The sequence below is a fragment of the Cervus canadensis genome, chromosome 31, assembly GCF_019320065.1.
Source record: "Cervus canadensis isolate Bull #8, Minnesota chromosome 31, ASM1932006v1, whole genome shotgun sequence".
In the NCBI taxonomy this organism is placed as follows: domain Eukaryota; kingdom Metazoa; phylum Chordata; class Mammalia; order Artiodactyla; family Cervidae; genus Cervus; species Cervus canadensis.
Window position 1 is genome coordinate 30892686 of NC_057416.1, and position 19231 is coordinate 30911916.

Genomic DNA, 19231 nt, shown 5'->3' on the forward strand with positions numbered 1-19231 from the left:
TCCTAATCTGGAGTGAGTAACTGGGGGGAGGTGGGGTTGGGCTTCTCTCAAGGCCTCACCCTGGGCTTCTTCCAGCTCAGATGACTCTCTCACCCAGTTTCACTCTGAGCCTGGAGGACCCACTCTCCTCGCCACCCTGGGCCTTGGAGCTTTTCCCCATCACTGCAGCTTTTCAGCAGATGCTGATTCTCTTCTAACAACCGTGGTGACATGACCTCAGTCCAGGGCATGACCAGGGCCCTCGCTCATATTCACTTTCCCCTTTCCTGTTGTTTATTCTCTCCCTCCCCCTGGCTGAGGATCGCTGTGTTGGGTTTCTTGATCTCCCAGGAACAAAGGCACCTGGAAACTCTGAGGAGCTGGCCACAGGCCTAGAGCTCAAAGACAGCCAGAACTTCCCTCCTCAGGAGCCGTGGCTTATATGGCTTTGTCTTGAGTGGGCTTGAGTCACGTGGGCTCCACTTTCCCTGCCTGCTCCCATCCTTCGGTATTCCAGGTCACTCAGAATATTATCTCCTTGGCACTCGAAGTAATCCTAGACTGGATGTCCAAAGACGTTTTCTGAATAGGGCCTGAAAAGCAAATATTTAGGTTTGGTGAATGCGAAAGTTTTTATTTTAACCGCTCAAGTCTGCTTTTGCAGCATGGACTCAGCCATAGACAATTACTGAGACACAGACAATGAACTCAGCTGTATCCCAAGAAAATTGTGTAGACAATGAAATTTGAATGTCATGAATTACTGTTATTTTGATTGTTAAAAGAAATGTAAAAATCTCCAGTATCCAGAACAATGCTGTTGACTACCGTCATCACTCTGGCCATTTGATCTCTAGACTTGTTCATCCCACATTAAAAAAAAGAAAAAAGGAAAAATCATCCTTGTTTTTTGTTGTTGTTGGAGTTGTACTTTTTTTTTTTTTTGGCTGCACTGAATGGCTTATAGGGATCTTAGTTCCTTGAAGAGGGATTGAACCCAGGACCATGGCAGTGAAAGTACAGTGTCCTTCCCCTGGACTACCAGAGAACTACCAGGAAAAATCACCCATGGTTTGAGGGCCACATGAACAAGAGTGAGGCCATAGTTTGACACCTGTTCTAGAACCCCAGGTGGGATAGGTGAGGAGTTCAAATCCTTTCTTAACTACCTGCTGTGGGACCCCAGGCAAACTCCAGTTCTGACGCCTCTGAAAGTCTCCGTTTTCTCATCTGCACAATGGAGATATTATCTACCTTGATGAGAACTGGAAACAGTGCTGAGTGAAATGCAGGAACTCAATAAACAGGCCTTCCTTTTGTGGTCAAGTTTCAGCCTGAAGTGAGCACTTGATGTGCACGGACGGAGCAGCTTCCTCTCAGTTCTGAGGGCCTGCCGGTTTCACCAGGGTGACTGTTTCTAGGGCTCAGGATACAGGTGTGTGTAAGATAGTCAAACATCACAAGGCCACATGAGGACATCTTCCCTCAGATTTTGTGGCTTTGGGAGCCCCTGGCCCCAGAGAGCTCACCTTAGAGCTTTGAACTCGAATACAGAGAGATTGCTCCCACCTTCTCAGGACGGGGAGACTGCAGAGTCCAAAAGATGGCACCCCCGATCGGCTCGGAGGCAGGGTCTGAGGGCTGGGAATGTGCATGATGCTGATGCTTTGGCTGTGGTCAGAGTGGGAACGGTACCCTGTGATGTGTTCCATGGGGAGGTGGGCAAGGTGCCCCCCCCCCAAAAGCAAGGGAGATGAATCTCAGGGGAGAGTTGGGGGTCATTTGTACAAACATTCCTTCCTTGGAGACCCTTTCCAGAGAGCTTTTTGGTTGTTTGGACCAAACCTGGAAAGTTGTATGTTTTAAGAGAAACCTTTGTATCATTTTACACGGTGGTTCCACCATCCACATCCGCTTGGGTAACCAGACCCCTCCACCCAAACCAGGGAGGCCCTCGGGAAGCTTCCCCAGCCCCACCCAGGAGCTACCCAGGCCCACCTGCATCTGTCCATCTACAATGTGACTTTCATCCCTAAGAGCATCTCCTCCGTTCGGAGAGCTTGGGACCCTTGGTTGAGGCAGGCAGACCTCTCACTTCTTCGGGGAAGGGTTGGAGATTAGTAGAATGAGCTCAGGAGGAGTCTTTTACGGCCATGATCCCCTCTACTCAGAAATGATTGAGCTATGTTTGTGGAACCAGAGACCTGGCTCCTAGATCTGGGCAGTCCTTAATGCAGGGTGAATTCAAATGAAGCTCCAAAAGTCAGGATTTCGCTCTCTGGGGAATCAGTGGGGCGGGGGTGAAGAGGTGTGTGTGTGGTGGGAGGGGAGGTGGCACAGGGTGGAGGCAAATCAAAAAAGTGCCCTTGTTCATCTGCTCAGCTTAAGGAAAAGGTGGCAGCTTGTACCACTAGGGACAGGAAATTCAAACAATGTCCAGCTGATAAACGCCAGAGTTCCCTCCAGCCCAAAATATGGGGTGTGTCATAGGGAGGTCATCACAGATGTCCCAACACCCGCAGGAGAAACTGCGCTGGGGCCCTTGGGTGCCAGAGAGAGTGGCGGCAGCAGGAACCCAGGCGAGAGACCCATGGGTGACCCACTGGTCACCCCCTAAGAGAGACTCTGCAGGAAGCCAGAAATTCTTATCGCACCCATACAAAAAACCACAGACACAAAACTTTGAAAGGTAGTACCAGGACCATTTTATTTAGTGTTGTAGGAAATTTTTAGGTTACTTCTCAAAAACAAAAGCAAAGAAATTCAAAATTCCCAAAGTAACAAGGCAGGAGATAAGAATTCTATAATCCAGAAAAGCTGGGTGAGCTTTCAATCAGAGGGAGGAAGAGGTCACGTCAGTAGCTCACACAACAGCTACAGAGGAAACCACAGGGTTGAGATTGGTGTAGAAATTGGAGGTTAAGCTCTCCACGCCCCCGAAGGCAACAGATCTTTCAGCCTGGAGGAACCATTCGTCAGTGAATGGGTCTTAAAGAGAAGGGGCACCGGGGGTGAAAATTGTGCCTAATTTTACATCAAGTTGCCTCTGACCTTCAATCTGGCAGGTGGCTGCGGGTCATGGACCCTTCCCACTCCATGCCCTTCTGAGCTCCCACCGTCAGCAGAGCTGGAAACCACACACATGTGCCACTCACTGCCCACACACCCTCCACTCCGGGTCAAGGGTTATTCATGTGGCGAAGGGCAGACTTTCTTGCTCTTCCATTCTGCTCCCTGGGGAGGCTAACCCACAGGAAATAAAAGGGGTGGGCAGGACATGTGTCAAAGCCCAATGACAGAGATGATATGGAACAACTGGGCAAAGGATTGACTTTTTCTTTCCAGATGCTGACCTCCAGTGCAAGGTCATCACAGCTGTTTGGTATTTTATTGGATGCTTCCTTGAAGTACTGACTGGTCTTCTGGGGCGGGGGCGGGGGGTGGGGCAGCCAGGCAGGGCCAAGAAAGAGCTGCTCCTGCTTCTGCACGGCATGGCCTCCTCCCAGGACCCATCAGTTCAGTAAGCATTCTCAGCAGCTAGAGGCTAAACCGGACTCTCCTGGTTTACACCTAGACAGCTGGGTGTAAGCCCTCAGACCCACAGTGGCTGCAGGAGCTCCAGCCCTCCAGTCCACCTGCCCCTGTGAACAGCTCAGAGCTGGCTCCAGCTTTCCCAACTGAGTTCTCCCTCACAGTAGAGTCCTCAAGGACAGGTGTTAACTGGCGTCCTTGAGTGGTGCAGGAATGCTACCCGTGGAATTTTTTTTCCAGCAGTTGGTAGAAACCAGACACTCTTGAAGTTGATTGTCCTTCATTCTCCAGAGTTCTCGAGTGGCATCTCAGAGCAGAGGAATTTGCTCTCTTAAACACGGACCGGGTCCCATCCCCAAGGTCCTAGCAGCAGATCTCCCACAATGAAAAGTTCTCGGGAAGAACTCGGGTCTCCACGTGAGCTCTTCCCGGGAGAAACCACTCAGAGCCCCCGCCACCCAGGGCACAAGGGTTATCACAGTCCAAGTACACTGACATCAGGTAAAAAACATTGCATAACAAATATATACACGTGTGTCTCTGGAGTTCAAGCGAACATCCAGTTCTCTTTATAGGGATGTAAATAAATCTCGTAGCGCTACAAAAATAACAAGTCGTCTGAGAGGTTTACAGTGGTCCCCAGTATGGAGGAGGGTATTAAATAAAACAGCTATCGATAATTAAAAGTGAATTAGTTCAATCAAGTTACAGTATCATCCTTCAGATTAAAGTGCTCTGATATTAACTAATGTGGCAGCAAACATGATCCTGAGAAGGAATCCCACTGCCAGCCATCTTGCCTCTTAACTTTAATACAACAAGAATGAACACAGAGAGAGCTCCGTTTAATAACTGCTCTCTCCTCAAGCCCTGCCCACGCCCTTGGCCTATGACATTCTCTCCCGAGGAGAGATGTCAGGATTTGATGAGATTCTGTCTCAACTGGAACAAAAAAAAAAAAAAGAGTAATATAGAAAACATTCTAATATCGGGTTACTAACAATGAAATTACCTGAAGAGTCTGAGTTGTTTAGTCGCTAAGTCATGTCCGACTCTTTGCGACCCCGTGGACTGTAGCTCATCAGGCTCCTCTGTCCGTGGGATTCTCCAGGCAAGAATACTAGAGTGGGTTGCCATTTCCTTCTCCAGGGGATCTTCCCCACCCAGGGATTGAACCCCCATCTCCTGCATTGGCAGGAGGACTCCTTACCGCTGAGCCACCAGGGAAGCCCCAAAGAATCTGAACTGATGCTATTAGTTAAGAAGGGGTCCTAGTTTTTTTTTAAAATGTGTGTTAATCTAGTTTTAAAAACACAGCCATCTAAAAATAGGTATCATCTTGCTCTTCACAATGTTATACCAAGGGGGGAAAATGCCAGGAAGAGCTGCCAAGGAAACCAGGGAGCCAAGTGAAGGCGTGGGGGAGAGGGCCAACAGACCCCCTGCCATAGCTCCACACCTGGTAGAACCATTTTAGCAAGTGCCTGGAGCCCTCGATCGATAATCAAGGCACTGTCTCGGCCACTCCAGTCACAGGGACCCTGCGATCACCAGAGGAGGGGCTCTGACAAACCCCCTCGAGGGCAAAGTGACTCTAAGTCCCCTGGTCTGCTTCCCGTACCTCCACAGACAGGCCCTCTCCATTGATAAAGAGCATATTTTAAAGGCTACTGTGGTGTAGAGGCTGATGTCTGGAAAAGGTGGCTTGTTATAAATCTCAAAGGCACACTCTGCACTCCTCTGCTCCAGTCGAAACAAAAGACCAAGTCCGAGGAGTCAAGTAGGTTTACACGGTATCAAAAAATTTAGCATCTGCAGCCAAAACGCCACGCCTGAGCTACTCAAATGCCAAGAAGGTATGTGCAACACAGCCCCGATTGCCTGGTCCTTGTCATCTCACCCCAAACTTTAAAGACCGGGGGTGGCGGGGGGGGCGGGGAGATGTACTTTAAAAATCTCAAATTCAAAGAAACAAAACCCCAATGTTTGAAATGCATTAATTAATACCCACCCAGCGCCATCTGAACCTCGGGCCAGGATCAGATCTTATGACCATGTCTCCGGTCGGGGCATAAAATATTTACAACGTGGTTAAAGGCACAGTGGCATTTAAAAATAAAACCCTGGGAATGGACAGTAGAAAGATCCATTGTAGTCATTGACCTGGCTTCCATGGGTGGGGGGGACTCCTGCCAGATAACCTGGGAGGGAGATGGCAATCTGTGCCCGGCTCTCGGGCACAGCGAGTCCTCGGCCTCGGGAGCTAGTGTCGACAGACCCACAGCAGAGTCTCAATGCTGGAGGCCGGCGGCTTACATCTTTCCTGCTTTTTTGCCGACCTGAGAGGGAACCCGGAGGATGTTCGGGGTCTCCTCCATGACCCTGACCAGCAGGTTGTCTATGTAGTCTTCCAGTTGGCGCACCTGACATTCCTTCTTGCTGATCGTTTCCTTCTGTTTGAGGACCAGCTGAATGAGCTCGTCGTGGGTCAGCTGCGCATAGGCAAACGCGGGGTCCGAAGGCTTGTATTTCTTTGGTGGGGGCCAGGGGAGAGGCGACAAGAAAATTGACAAAGTCAGCCAAGAGGTCAAACATCTCAGAGAAATACAGGGACTCCCTTGGTGGCCAGTAGCTAAGACTCCACGCTCCCAATGCAGGGGACCCAGGTTCGGTCCCCAGCCAGGGAACTAGATCCCACATGCTGCAAATGAGAGTTCACGTGCCACAACTAAAGATCCTGTGTGGTACAGCTAAAACCTGGCGTAGCCAAATAAATATTTATGAACAAATAACTGTTTGTAAGTAAATAAATAAAAGAAATATAGAAGAGGTAGCTTTTAGTGATTGAGTCTATGATCTGAGTCTCCTAGGAATTCATTTTCAATTTCAGTGGAAACCTATGACAGATGAAGCTTTCTGTAAAGGGCCAGAGAGTCAGTATCTCAGGATGCCCAGGCCACAGATGGTCTTTGCTGCACATTCGTCTTTGTCGTTTGGTTTTTTGTTTCAAGACCTTTTCTTTCTTTCTTTTTCTCCCTTTTGGGCCTACCATGAGGTTGGTATATTTAACTTATATTTCACTTATTTGCAGAGTACATCATGAGAAATGCTGGACTGGATGAAGCACAAGCTGGAATCAAGATTGCCGGGAAAAATATCAATAACCTCAGACATGCAGATGACACCACCCTTATGGCAGAAAGTGAAGAACTAAAGAACCTCTTGATGAAAGTGAAAGGGGAGAGTGAAAAAGTCAGCTTAAAACTCAACACTCAGAAAACTAAGAACATGGCATCTGGTCCCATCACTTCACGGCAAATAGATGGGGAAACAATGGAAACAGTGACAGACTTTATTTTCTTGGGCTCCAAAATCACTGCAGATGGCGACTGCAGCCATGAAATTAAAAGACGCTTGCTCCTTGGAAGAAAAGCCATGAGCAACCTAGACAGCATGTTAAAAAGCAGAGACATTACTTTGCCAACGAAAGTCTGTTTAGTCAAAGCTATGGGTTTTCCAGGAGTCATGGAAGGATGTGAGAGTTGGACTGTAAAGAAAGCTGAGCGCCAAAGAATTGATGCTTTTGAACTGTGGTGTTGGAGAAGACTCTTGAGAGTCCCTTGGACTACAAGGAGATCCAACCAGTCCATCCTAAAGGAGATCAGTCCTGAATACTCATTGGAAGGACTGATGCTGAAGCTGAAACTCCAATACTTTTGGCCACCTGATGCAAAGAGCTGACTCATTTGAAAAGACCCTGATGCTGGGAAAGATTGAAGGCAAGAGAGGAAGGGGACAACAGAGGATGAGATGGCTGAATGGCATCACTGACTCAATGGACATGAGTTAAACTCTGGGAGTTGGTGATGGACAGGGAGGCCTGGCATGCTGCAGTCCATGGGGTGGCAAAGAGTTGGGCACAACTGAGCGACTGAACTGAGGTTGGTGGGATCTTATTTCCCCACCCAGGGATTGAACCCGGGCCCTCAACGGTGAAAGTGCAGAGTCCTAACCATGGGACCGCTGGGGAATGACCGATTGAAAGTGTGAAAATCATACTTGACTCACAGGCTGCAGACCCCTGGACTAGCCTCTAGGCCTGGGGTTTAGAGACATCACCACTGGAGGCCTGTGAACACCAGAACTGGCACAACCAGGTATCCAATCAGACCCGAGCCCCAGGCCGAGGGGACCCGTGAAGAAACGCTAGCAGCAGACGACGCAGTAGGCAACACTCTCCTCCCAGTACAATACATGGATGTTTATCCCAGACGGTCTGCTACTGCCTCCACGACGCTCAGGAGTCCTGGCAATTAGGAGGACGGCCTGGGAGACCCCAGTCTAAGTCATCTCATTCTCAGAACCTACGCAGAGGCAAAGCCAAGGGCCACCACACAGCCATTGGTGGCACCCCATCGGGGTCCTGTGGCCGCGGCCGCCCCCTCCTGACCAGACCAGGAGCCCCAGGGATTATGATCATTACCTGGGAGGCCTGGAGTCTGACTGCAAACTGCTCAGGCCCCAACCACAAGGAGACACAAGACAAGCGTTATGTAAACTAACATGTACCCAGTCTCCAGAAAGATGGGGAAAAAAAATACCCAAACTGACTTTTCCTGAAGTCTGTGACTCAGGTTCGAAAGTTGAAAGAGACAAGGTCACGGGGCAACCTCAAGACAGTTTTGCCTGCAGAATTCTGAGGTAATCATGGTTTCAACACCGTGAGGGTGGTGAGTTTCACTGAGGAAGGCCTAGAACCACCTGCTCCTCAGGAGCAGGTGAACCATGACACAACACGAGAGATGGCCCTGTTCAGTCCAGTGATGCAAACTGCCGGCACAGCGGCCAGAGTTCCAGAGAAATGTTGTCCCTCTTGTCCCGGCTACAAGGAACAGCACAATGATGGCTACTGACTTGGAAACACTCCTGAGACTTCCACACACGCAGCAGGCTGAACTTCACACAGGAGGCCTAGAAAAAGGTGAGACGCTGGTGGCTGTTGTTTAGTGGCTAAGTCGCTTCCTACTCTTTTGCGACCCCAGGGACTGTAGCCCACCAAGTTCCTCTGTCCATGGAATTTCCCAGGCAAAGAATACTGGAGTGGGTTGCCGTTTCCTCCTCCAGGGGATCTTTCTGACCCAGGGATCGAACTCATGTCTTCAGCATTGCAGGTGGGTTCTTTACCACTGAGCCACCAGGGAAGCCCCTGAGATGCTGGGCCACTTGTCAAAAACTGTTTCTCTGTTTTAACCTATTTTTTTTTTTTTTTTTAGCTTGTTGAAGGCAGACACTCACAGGGTCCCCCACTCTGGACCTCCATCATCCTATTTGTGACTTTCAAAACAACCCTTTCGGGCTTCCCTGCTGGCTCAGCTGGTAAAGAATCCGCCTACAATGCGGGAGACCTAGGTTCGATTCTTGGGTTGGGAAGATCCCCTGGAGAAGGGAACAGCTACCCACTCCAGTACTCTGGCCTGGAGAATTCCATAGTCCTTGGGGTCGCAAAGAATCAGAGTGATATATGGCAGAAATCAAAACAACCCTTTCAAAAAAGTTGCATGTCTGGGAAAGAACTCTGGAGACTGGTTGTGCAACAACACGAATGTCCTTAACACTGCTGAAATGGACACTTAAAAACAGTTGAGGGAGTAAATTTTATGTTATGTTTATTTGATCACAAGTTTTTTTTTCAAAGTGGCACGTCTGTTTACACATCCTACCAAGAAAACAAGTAGTCTTTGTAAAAACAATAGCCAAGAATATATCCTCAAGGAGTTTTAGATTATACCTCTGACACAGAAGGATTTTATCTGTTCAACAATATTGATTATAGGACTTCCCTGGTGGCGCGCGGATAGGAATCCACTTGCCAATGCAGGAGACACGGGTTCCGCCCCTGGTAGGGGAAGATCCCACGTGCTGTGGAGCAACTGAACCTGCACACCACAACTCCTGAGCCCGTGGTCTAGGCCCCGCCAGGCACGACCACCGAAGCCCACAGGGCCGTGGGCTTCCCTAATAGGAGCGCAGTCACCACAAGAAGAGCAGCCCCCCTCGCTGCAACTAGAGAGCCCTCGGGCAGCAACGGAGACCCAGGGCAGCCGAAAATAAATAGATAACCTCCTCTTAAAAAAAAAAATATTGATTACAGAAGGCGTTCGCCGGAGCGTCTGGGAGATAGAAGCAGAGGCGGACACCTGGAGGGAGAGTGCTCCTTGGGAGGAGGCGCCAGGCCCCCACAGGGTCTGACACATCTGGGGCTTCACCTGGTGCAGGGCATCAGGGTCCAGGGGGACACGGCGTGCTCCAAGAGCTGGACAAACCAGAGGCCGTGGCTGCCCGGGTGATGGGGGCAAGCTTCAAAGATGGAGTGGTAACCTCTGACCCAGACTCTGGAGATGAATTAACATTAATTGTCTGTTCATGTTTCACAGAAAACAACCAAGTTCTGTAAGGCAATTATTCTTCAATTAAAAAATAAATTAATTAAAAAAATTAATTTTGCCCACAATAACAGGATCGTGTTTTGAACTGTAAAAGGAATAATTTATTTATCATAGAAAATCATGTCAATGTATGGCAAAAACCACTACAATATTGTAAAGTAATTAGCCTCCAACTAATAAAAATAAATGAAAAGAAAAAAAAAAAAAAGAAAATCTCACATCCAGAAGAGGGGAAAAAGTTATTACCCATAACTCCAACACCTAACACTTGGGTCTCTTATTGGTAATGGGCGTTCTTTGTGATAACTTTAGCCTCATACAGAATCAAGTTTTATGGCTTTTGAAAATTGGGTATTTTGTGAGCATTTTCCCATCATTAAATTTTAGAAAAATTGCTTTTTAAATGGATGATTTAAACTTAATTGTATTTTAACCATCTCTCTGTTGCTGGTCATTTAAGTTGGTTTCAGTTTTCACAATTATATAAGAACATACTTAAAGGCGTGAACATAAATCTTCGGTCATATCCCTAAACATTTCCTTAAGACCCAGGCATAGAACTGAAATGGCATGCATACTGAAGTTACCTCCTGAGTGTTAGTCGCTTAGTCGTGTCCGACTCTTTGTGACCCCATAGACTGTAACCCACCAGGCTCTTCAGTCCATGGGATTTTCCAGGCAAGAATATTGGAGTGGGTTGCCATTCCCTTCTCCAAGGGATCTTCCTGATCCAAGGGTCAAACCCAGTTCTCCCACACTGCAGGCAGACTCTTCTCCATCTAAGGCAACAGGGAAGACTAGCGGTACCTCCTACAAACTGTCAAACAGCTCTTCCATTTGGATTCTATAATCTGAAGAAGAAATGATGCAGGACTTTGAAGTCATCAGAAATTCCTGTTTATGTGACGACTAAAAAAATTAAAAAGCAATCCAGCAGTCACAGAAAGTGAGCAAGGGCCATGGAGCGGAAGAGGTGCAAAGAAAATACCCATTAACTCAGGAAACAATGGTGCCCATCATCATGTATTTCCTTCCTTCCGGGACTTTCACATTGGACTTTGCCCCCATCGTTTTACCAATAATGACGTATATTCACGTTGGTCTTCCACTTTTCCCATATAATTTGACAGAAGACTTTTTGGCTCTACTTGGCTGTGCTATTTTTAAATGGAAGTGTGGAAGCCACCTGAATAAATAATACATTCCTAGTTATTAATCATCTACAAAAGATGATGGCCCTAACACAATAACCAAAAAAGAAAAAAAAAAAAGCCACTATAGTAATGATTCAGCTAGGTTTCCATAACTTTAGCCATGCAATTTCTTTCCCTAATCTCTCTCTCACTTTGCAACATTCCAAAGAGTAGTTATTTTTATAAGTACTGTTTATGCCTTAGTACAAAGCATCTATTCTATGGCCAGCCAATGGCAGTCTCCAGGAACCTTTCCTTATTTACTCAGAGGATTTACTAGGTCTGGTCCGGGACCAACAGCTCTGTGACAGCCAGGCAGAGGGGCAGCACTGGGGCTTACAGATCATGAGCAACATAAGTAACGGCTGCCTTTGTTTTAAGGCAAGTTACTATCAGTCAGGGCCTGGAGATAAGCCCCTGGTTAAGTGAGCCTGGACCAGTAAACAGAGGGGACCAAGGGTCTTGCTGACTTCCCGAAAGCTGGGTGTTTGTTTCTCTTTGGAGCCGAGCTGCATTCCACAGTTAAAGGAAGAGGGGTGGGGAGCTGCGAGATGACCCTGGGTTTCGTTATCGTCCCTTTCGTGCTATTCTTTTGCCCAATTTCCTGGTAAATATCATACATGCCAGGAAGACAAGTGCTGCTTCTTCTAACACAACCAAAGAAGCCAGCCGAGCTGGGCTGGTGAAGTTACAGCCAGTCCATCTTTAGGCTCGGGCTAAAAGATCATAGGTCCACAGTTCTGGCTACAGTTGATCATTTTCAGACAGATGCCCCATTAGCACAGACTATAGGGAGGAGAAGGCAAGATGGCTGGAAGATGCTAAGTGGTTTTCAGCAACAGTTCCTTATTACCACTCTGCCTCTTGACCCAGAACTCAGATCTCTGGCTTTCAGTGGACGACCTTCAGCCCAGTTCCTAGAGGCAAAGATGCAACAGAGCCAGAGGCATCAGCCATCACCCCGCACTTAAAAATACCTGCAGGAGTGAACGAGATGTGAGCAAAAGTTTTGTTTTTAAAAAACACAAAAACTGGGACTTCCCTGGTGGTCCAGTGGTTTAGAGTCCGCGCTTCCACTGCAAGAGGCACAGGTTTGATCCCTGCTCAGGGAACTTAGATCCTGTACGCTGAGTGGTGTGCCCCTGCATTGGCCCAAAAAAGAGGAAAAAAAAAAAACAACCCACAAAAACTATTTGACATCCTGGAGTCCCTGGGACTGTACAATCTATGATTGAGTGAAACTTCTAGACACCTGCAGTAAAACAGAAATGAAGTTTATGTCTCCCAACTGTAGTCTACAGGGTCGGTTAGGAAACACGTGTTTCCACGTGCCTGAAACACAACACACCTCGGCTCATTAACATTCTCCTGTCACTCACAGATCATTCTCCTCCATCCGTGTGACAATGAGTCAAAGACGAAGAGGTTGGTAGCAAGGCAGGACTCAATCCCTCTGGTTCTAGAACCGGAAAGGGCAGGATGGAGACACTCCCCAGCAGAACTCATGGGGGTGGGAAGTGGGGGGTGGTTTTGGTTTTGGGGGGAGGAGCTGCTTTTTTCAGTGGTAGCCACTCAAGCTTTTTAAAGAGCAGAGATCCTCTCATCAAGCAATAGTCTTCCTGGAAATTCAGCTTAAGGAAGTCAACTACGAGAAGGGAAAAGTCCTATGCAAGAAATATGTTATTCATATTGAAAAAAAAGAGAACAAGCTAAATAGCCAATTACCCAACTGGGGAGTGGGTAAGTATAGACTAGAATAACCATTTCAAAGAATAATTAAGTAGCAACGTACACAAGTGTGTATGATAAAAACTAAGCGAACAAGAGGATTTCAGAGGGTTTCCACGCAGGCGATGGGGCTGGAGACCCATCCTTCTGCTACTATCTTACATTCATCAGAGGACACTGAGGCATATGAACGGGAGGTTGATAAACAGCAGGAGGTTGCATGGCCTGAAATGAATTCCTCACACATTTCCTGCTAACTGTGAAGGGGAAAAAATAGCTACTCTGCACTGAAGAACCTAGTGCATGCACACCACCTAACCTAAGTCACCAAGTTAACACCCCGCTAAATGGACAGGGTGCCGTGGGCCGTTTACAGGATGCACTGGGACGGGCGTGTTGTTCCTATAGTTAATACCTGCTGAGAAGGCCCAGTCTCCACCAAACCACGAGGAGACGTCAGGCAAATCCAAACGGGAAAATTCTACCAAACAACTGATCTAAACTCTTGAAAAAAGTCAACGTCTCCAAAGACAAAAAAAAAGCCAAGGAACTGTTCCAGAATAAAGGAGATCCTCAAGATAAGACATCAGGGTCTCTCGGTGACGCTGGACTGGAAAACAAAGAAGAGAGGCCACCACTGGGACAAACTGGTGACGTTGAAATACAGATGACAGATGAGAAAACAGTGTGATATGCCTGTTAAATTTCTTCATTTCAATAAATGTCCTTATTCTTAGGAACTACACACTTAAGTATTTAGGAGTAAAAGGAACAAAACGTGGGCAAGTTACTCTCAAATAATTCAGGGCAGGGGGGTGGAAATGTATGTAGATACAAAGAGAATGGAGAAGGTGAGGGTGATAGAGCAAATCTGGTGAAATGCCCACAAGCTGGGGACTGGGGTGAAAGGCCTACAGGAGTCCTTTGTGCTATGCTTGCAACTTTTTTCAAGTTTGAAATCACTTCAGAATAAAGTTACAAAAAAAAGTCTATCTGTGCCACAGTTACAACTACAAGAATTTTACCTTCTTGCCAAAAGATAGGAAAAGACGCATGGGAAAAAGCAGAATGTCTGATGGGCATGACCGGGGCGGGGGAGGGGGTGACATTTTCTTCTCATTAAAAAGAAGTACTGGTTGCCAATCGTGTTGCCTGAGACACACACACACACAAATCCAACAACAGCCAAATAAATAACTGAGGGGAAAAGCTGAGTATGCCATGGGAGGTGCATGGGCTTCCAAAGATCATCCAAAGACAGAGACGTGTGGTTGAGTCATCCTGGGGTTCCCCACTGCCCCCAGGAGCTGTCTGCCGTGGTGACTCAGACAGAGGGTTTTCAAGATCCCTAACTAACCTGCCTGCTCCCAGAGAAGACATACCTTCATCCCGGCTTCGTTGATCAAGTTCTCACTCATGATCGCAGCAATTCCCGAGGTGGAGTTAGTGACCTTGGGGGCTGTCGTGTTCATGGGCTTCACGGGATGAAGTCTGGAAGAGAAGGGGGAAGGGACCCTTAGACCTGCGGAGACGGCAGCACTGAGGGACCGCCTCTCTCGGGGGTGGCAGCCAGCAAGGCAGGCAGCAGGGGAGCCTGGAGACAAGGGCTCACACCTCGGCCCCGACACACGCCGAGGCTCCTTCGGGAAGGGAGGCAGCCACACATGCACCAGTCAAGCCCCAGACACCGCTCGCGGATGGGTGTCCTGACCTTCTCCCGGGACCCTCGGCCTCGCTAAGCAACGTCAGGAGAACCCTGAAGACAGTCTCCTAGTCTTGGAGGCAACTGCGGTCCAAGCCTCCGCCCTGGAGCCCTGCAGAGCTCCGACAGACAAGCCAGCTTCCCACCGGGCGGGGTTTTTATAGAATAAGCTGTCCGCCTGGCTGGCTTTTCCCACTCAAGTCTCAGCTGGCCTCTGAGACCAGGAAAGAGAACTCGGCTCCCGATGCTTCTCTGCAAGGAGAGCTCCGTATCTCTGCAAGGAGAGCAGCGACATTCCTGCTCCAAGATGCAGGGGTGTCATCTCTGGGGGTCTCCCAGCCCAGGGGACGGCCCTGCCAAAGGCCCTGCTCTCAACACCAGCGAGGACATGCACCACCAGGATTGCTGTGCGTGAGCAAGCCCTCGCGCCGGAGACAGAAGCAGGGGTGGGGGGTCGGCGGGGGGCTGGATTACACTCCCGAGGACAGTCCCCCCACTCCGCACCGGCTCTCACCTGTGCTTGGCCGGCCTGCTTCCAGCGCTTGGCTGTGTCTCTGAGGGGGAGACCCGGGCCTGAAGAAGCGGCTTCCTCTTGCCGGGATTTTCCACGTTACCCGCGGAGCCCTCGGCTGTTGCTTTTTTTTGAGATTCTGCTGTATTGGTGTGGGGGGTGTCAGAGTGTGCAGAGGGGGGTAAGGAGCATGTGGCAGGAAGCGGGGAAAGGGAGGGGGAGCTGGACACAGGGGACCCCAGGGCAGCGGATGGAGGCCGAGGCGGGCTCCCATCTCCCGCCGGTCCTGCCTCCCTGCCGTCACCGGGTGTCTGTTCTGCAGAAGCCGGGGCTGGTGCTCTGGATGCTCCAGGTGCTCCCAGCTTGGGGTCACGCAGGCTTTCTGCTGCTGACCCGCCGGCCTCCTCACTGGATGCCCTGTCTGTCTCAGGCTGGACAGGCCCCGCACTGGAGGATGGAGCCCCTCCTCCCTGGCCTGCCACCAGGGCCACCCCTCCGCCGTCCTCGAGCTGATCACTTCTCTCGTCGTCCGACTCGACCTCGGGGATGGAGGGCAGGGTCAGGTCCAGATGGGCCGCGCCGGCGGACTTGGCCTCGAAGGGGGCCTGGAGGCCCCGCAGGGGGTCGGACAGCAGACCCTCGTGGTCACTGGCTTTGCTCTGGTTCCATGCCATCCGGGTGTCGTCTCCCTGACTCCTGAAGAGGGGACTGTCCCTCCCTGAGCTGGTCGCCCGCTGGGGACCCCCGGAGAAGCTCCCCTTGGAGGAGGGGCGGGGAGTGCAAGCTGCCAGGGCGGCGGGCTGTGGTCGGGTCGTGGCCGCCCCCTCCTGGGAGTCTCCCGCGTCCATCACATTTCTGGGAGCGGCCCCTGGTGGCGTTGGCTCCTGGGGGGCCCCTCTGTCCCCGTGGACCAGCCTGGGGGCCTCCTCCCCCGCCTCTTCCGCGGAGAGCTGCTTGGAAAACAATGCCTGCTTCTTGCTATCCTTTCCGCTGTCATAGGCATCTGGACTCATCTCTTCATGTCCCTGCGTCATCGCAGAGTCGGGTGTGGGGGCTGACTCCCCCGTTTCTTTAACTGCAGGACTCAGCCTGCCACCCCCACCTGCGTCCCCCGCAGAGTCTAGGCCCTCTCCGCTTGGGAGCTTTCCAGGGGGGCTGCCCCTCCTGCCTCTTCCGGGCTCAAGGGCAGATGCTACTTCTCGGGCCTCATCCGATGAAGCGATATTGCCTTGTGGTTCTTGCCGGGGAGACCCCAGAAGCCCTCCTTCTTGCCCCTCTTCAGGCTGTGTCCGGGGAGACTGTGCCGGGTCGTTAGTACTGATCTTGCCTGGTGAATAGTCTTCCCTCCCTCCAGTCACCGGAACAGGTGTCTGCTTGGAAAGCGAGCCCACGGCGTGGGGATCAGTGTTTGGAACTCGTGTCCAAGTCTCCTTTTCCAGCTCTAGTTCCAAGAGCGAAGGTGGTTCTTTGGAGCCGGCCTGGCCCGGGTCTGCAGAGGGCCAGTTCTTAATTGGGGTGGATGTGGAGATGGGGGCCACTATGGGAGAGGAGATAGAGGAGCAGCCTGAAGGGGACTCAGAGGACGGTGTCTCTGAGTCACACCCCTGCTTTGAAGGGACAGGTATCTGCCCAGAGCCGGAAGGGAGAGCGGAAAGAAAGAGGGGAGAGTTAGTGGAAGGAGGGGGCCTGGGTGCGGGCCGAGCCTCTGGAGACACTTCCGGCCTGCAAAAAGGACAAAATAAAACCTGCGGGTCAGGTGCAGATGCAACATGAGAGGCAAGAGATATGTAAAACTACAGTCTTTCCAAAGACAAGGACTCTTTTTTTTTTTTTTTAATATATTCTGGGGGCAGTACCTTCAGAAGTTAAAGAAGGAACACCAGTACTTAACCCATAAAAGGCATGCTTTTTATCACCAAGCACATCTGCTACAGAAAGGTCTGTTGCAACAGAAACAAAAAGGTCCAGGGAAAGCAACAGCCCGCAGTCTCTTCTGGTGATAAGAAAAAAAACCATCTAAAAAAACGCAAAGCCATTCAAAGCGCACCACAGGGCAAGAGGCAGATTTTGAAGGGGAGCAGTGTGTGTGTCTGTCTGTCTGTGTGTGTGTGTGTGTCTGTGTGTGTGTGTCTGTCTGTCTGTGTGTGTGCGTCTATGAACTCAAAGTAGGCAGAATCTCAAAAAAAAGTCTCTCCCACCCCGGCCACTAGGAATACCATGACACTGAATATGAGTCATGCCGAAAAGCAGAACCCCCGAGGCTCTTGCAACAAGTTGCAGAGTAAACACATAGAGGACCGCCCAGACATACTCGACAGGGGACCAAGGGGCTCTTGTGGCAGCAAACCCACACCAAAGTGCCAGGAGGAGAGATTACATCTGCCTCCAACGGAATACGCGGGAAGAACAGACTGATCCCCAGTTCTGCACACACCACCACCACGCAAACCTGGTGTTCTTCCCAGACCCTGACACTCAGAATCTGCTACAAAACCTGGGCGCTCCACTGCGCTCTGCTTATCTCACTGAGATGGACAGACCAGTCCTGCAAACTTTTGCCAGAAGCAGAAAATATTTGCAGGGGAAACATTTGTGGCCAAGATATCTGGGGCAAAGATACTTACAGAGGATATACCGGACAAGGGACGGACCACGCCTGCTGGCAGAGGCCCCAGGCTGGGACACGTAGCGGCTGGCTAAGAGTGACTTAGACTAGTAAACCCCCGGCTGCTACAGGGACCACCACAGACCAACAGGCAAGGCCTGCTCCACAGTAGGCCTTCTTGCCAGGAAGGGCCGAGACTCACCGGGGTTTCACGGCTCTGGTCTGGGGAGCCCTGGGTGAGAGAACAGGTGGGACAGGAGCAGCCTTGGGCTCTGGGTCAGCTTCTGGTTCTGGGAGCGGCCCATCTCCAAAGGGGTTCGGCGCTCGGCCCGGTCCGGAGGCAACAGGCGCGGCCTCTTTGTCCGATCTCTTCGCAAGGTCATCAGCAGGCCCTGGCTGGTGCTCCCCGGCCCTGAGCGCGGCAGGCTCTCCCTCTCTCTCCTTCCCGGAGGCCATGGCGGGAGGGCTTTCACCCTCGCTGCCCTTGGCCGGATCCTTCTTTCCCGGCACCATGAAGAGCAGAGCGGACTTCTTGTTCTCCTGTTTCTTGCTCTCTTTGGTTTCCTTTGCAGCCTCCAAGGTCGCCGGGGGCACGTTCTCCCAAATGTCCCTGCTGACCTGCGGCTGGGAGGACGGCAGGGACATAGACTTGAGGGCATCCTTTGGGGAAGACTCAGGAGGCACAGGGCCTGCTTCCCCAGGCTCCCTCCAAGGCCGAGAGGCCAGGTTTTCCGAAGACGAGAACCACCGCTTCTTCCTGAGTCCTTGGGGAGACGGGGAGGGCGACGGGGAGCCATCCTTGGTCTCACTCTTGGCCTCGGGCGGCTCTGCGTAGACGTGGTTCCCGTTGATACAGACGTTCGAGCGGGAGAGGACGTCGTTCTTAGACCGGAGGCCGCCCAGGAAGGAGAGGCCTTCCTTCTTGGGGAGGCTGAAATTGACCTGGTTCAGCTGCTTAGGATCTGCGCTTGCTGTCCTCTTGTGAGACAAGACTGTGGGGAGAAGACCCAAGAACCAAGGGGGTTAGAAGTTAAGAGAAAGCACATCTGAGTCCTTTTTCTGATTGTCATAGCTGGGCGGGGCGTGCTATGGCATCCAGCAGGCGGAGGCCCGGACGCTGCTAGAGATGCCACAGAACACAGGAAGGCTCCCGTAACAAAGAGCTATCCACCCCCACTGTCAACGGTGCTGAGGTCAGGAAACTGCAAGGACCAGGGAGAAGGGCAGCGCTCGTGGCTGGGTTGCAGAATCTGGCCAGTAGTAGGGAACTGGTCACTGGATTTCAAAATACCCAGTTAATTCAGAGTTAAGGGAACTGGATTCCTCAGCTTTCATTAGGAATGTATTTCATGGAAGCTCAATACAATACCCAATGAATTAATGAACTATCAGAATTATTGTAAGGTTCTATGGTTTTATCCTTAATCTAAAAACAAAAAACAAAATCAAAACCTTACATGCTAGCCCCAAAAGCTTGTACTAACGCTCATTAGTTATACAGCCAGACATTATGAGAAAGGAATTTACACATTCCCA

At 50.4% G+C, this 19231-nt stretch overlaps 1 protein-coding gene across 2 annotated transcripts in view; it reads right to left on the reverse strand.

Annotated features, from left to right (window-relative positions):
• Positions 1 to 2660: 2660 nt before the first annotated feature.
• Positions 2661 to 19231, reverse strand: part of RAB11FIP1 (RAB11 family interacting protein 1) — a 36539-nt gene continuing 19968 nt past the window's right edge. The window contains exons 3-6 of one of the 2 annotated variants that reach the window (XM_043454383.1): positions 17898 to 18687; positions 15094 to 16812; positions 14260 to 14368; positions 2661 to 6041 (exon numbers count right to left, since the gene is read on the reverse strand). In XM_043454383.1, the coding sequence (XP_043310318.1) occupies positions 5823 to 6041; positions 14260 to 14368; positions 15094 to 16812; positions 17898 to 18687 (2837 nt within the window). In that variant the 3' untranslated portion in view covers positions 2661 to 5822. The remainder of the gene's footprint in view (positions 6042 to 14259; positions 14369 to 15093; positions 16813 to 17897; positions 18688 to 19231) is intronic. The other variant, XM_043454384.1, reaches the window with a different exon arrangement.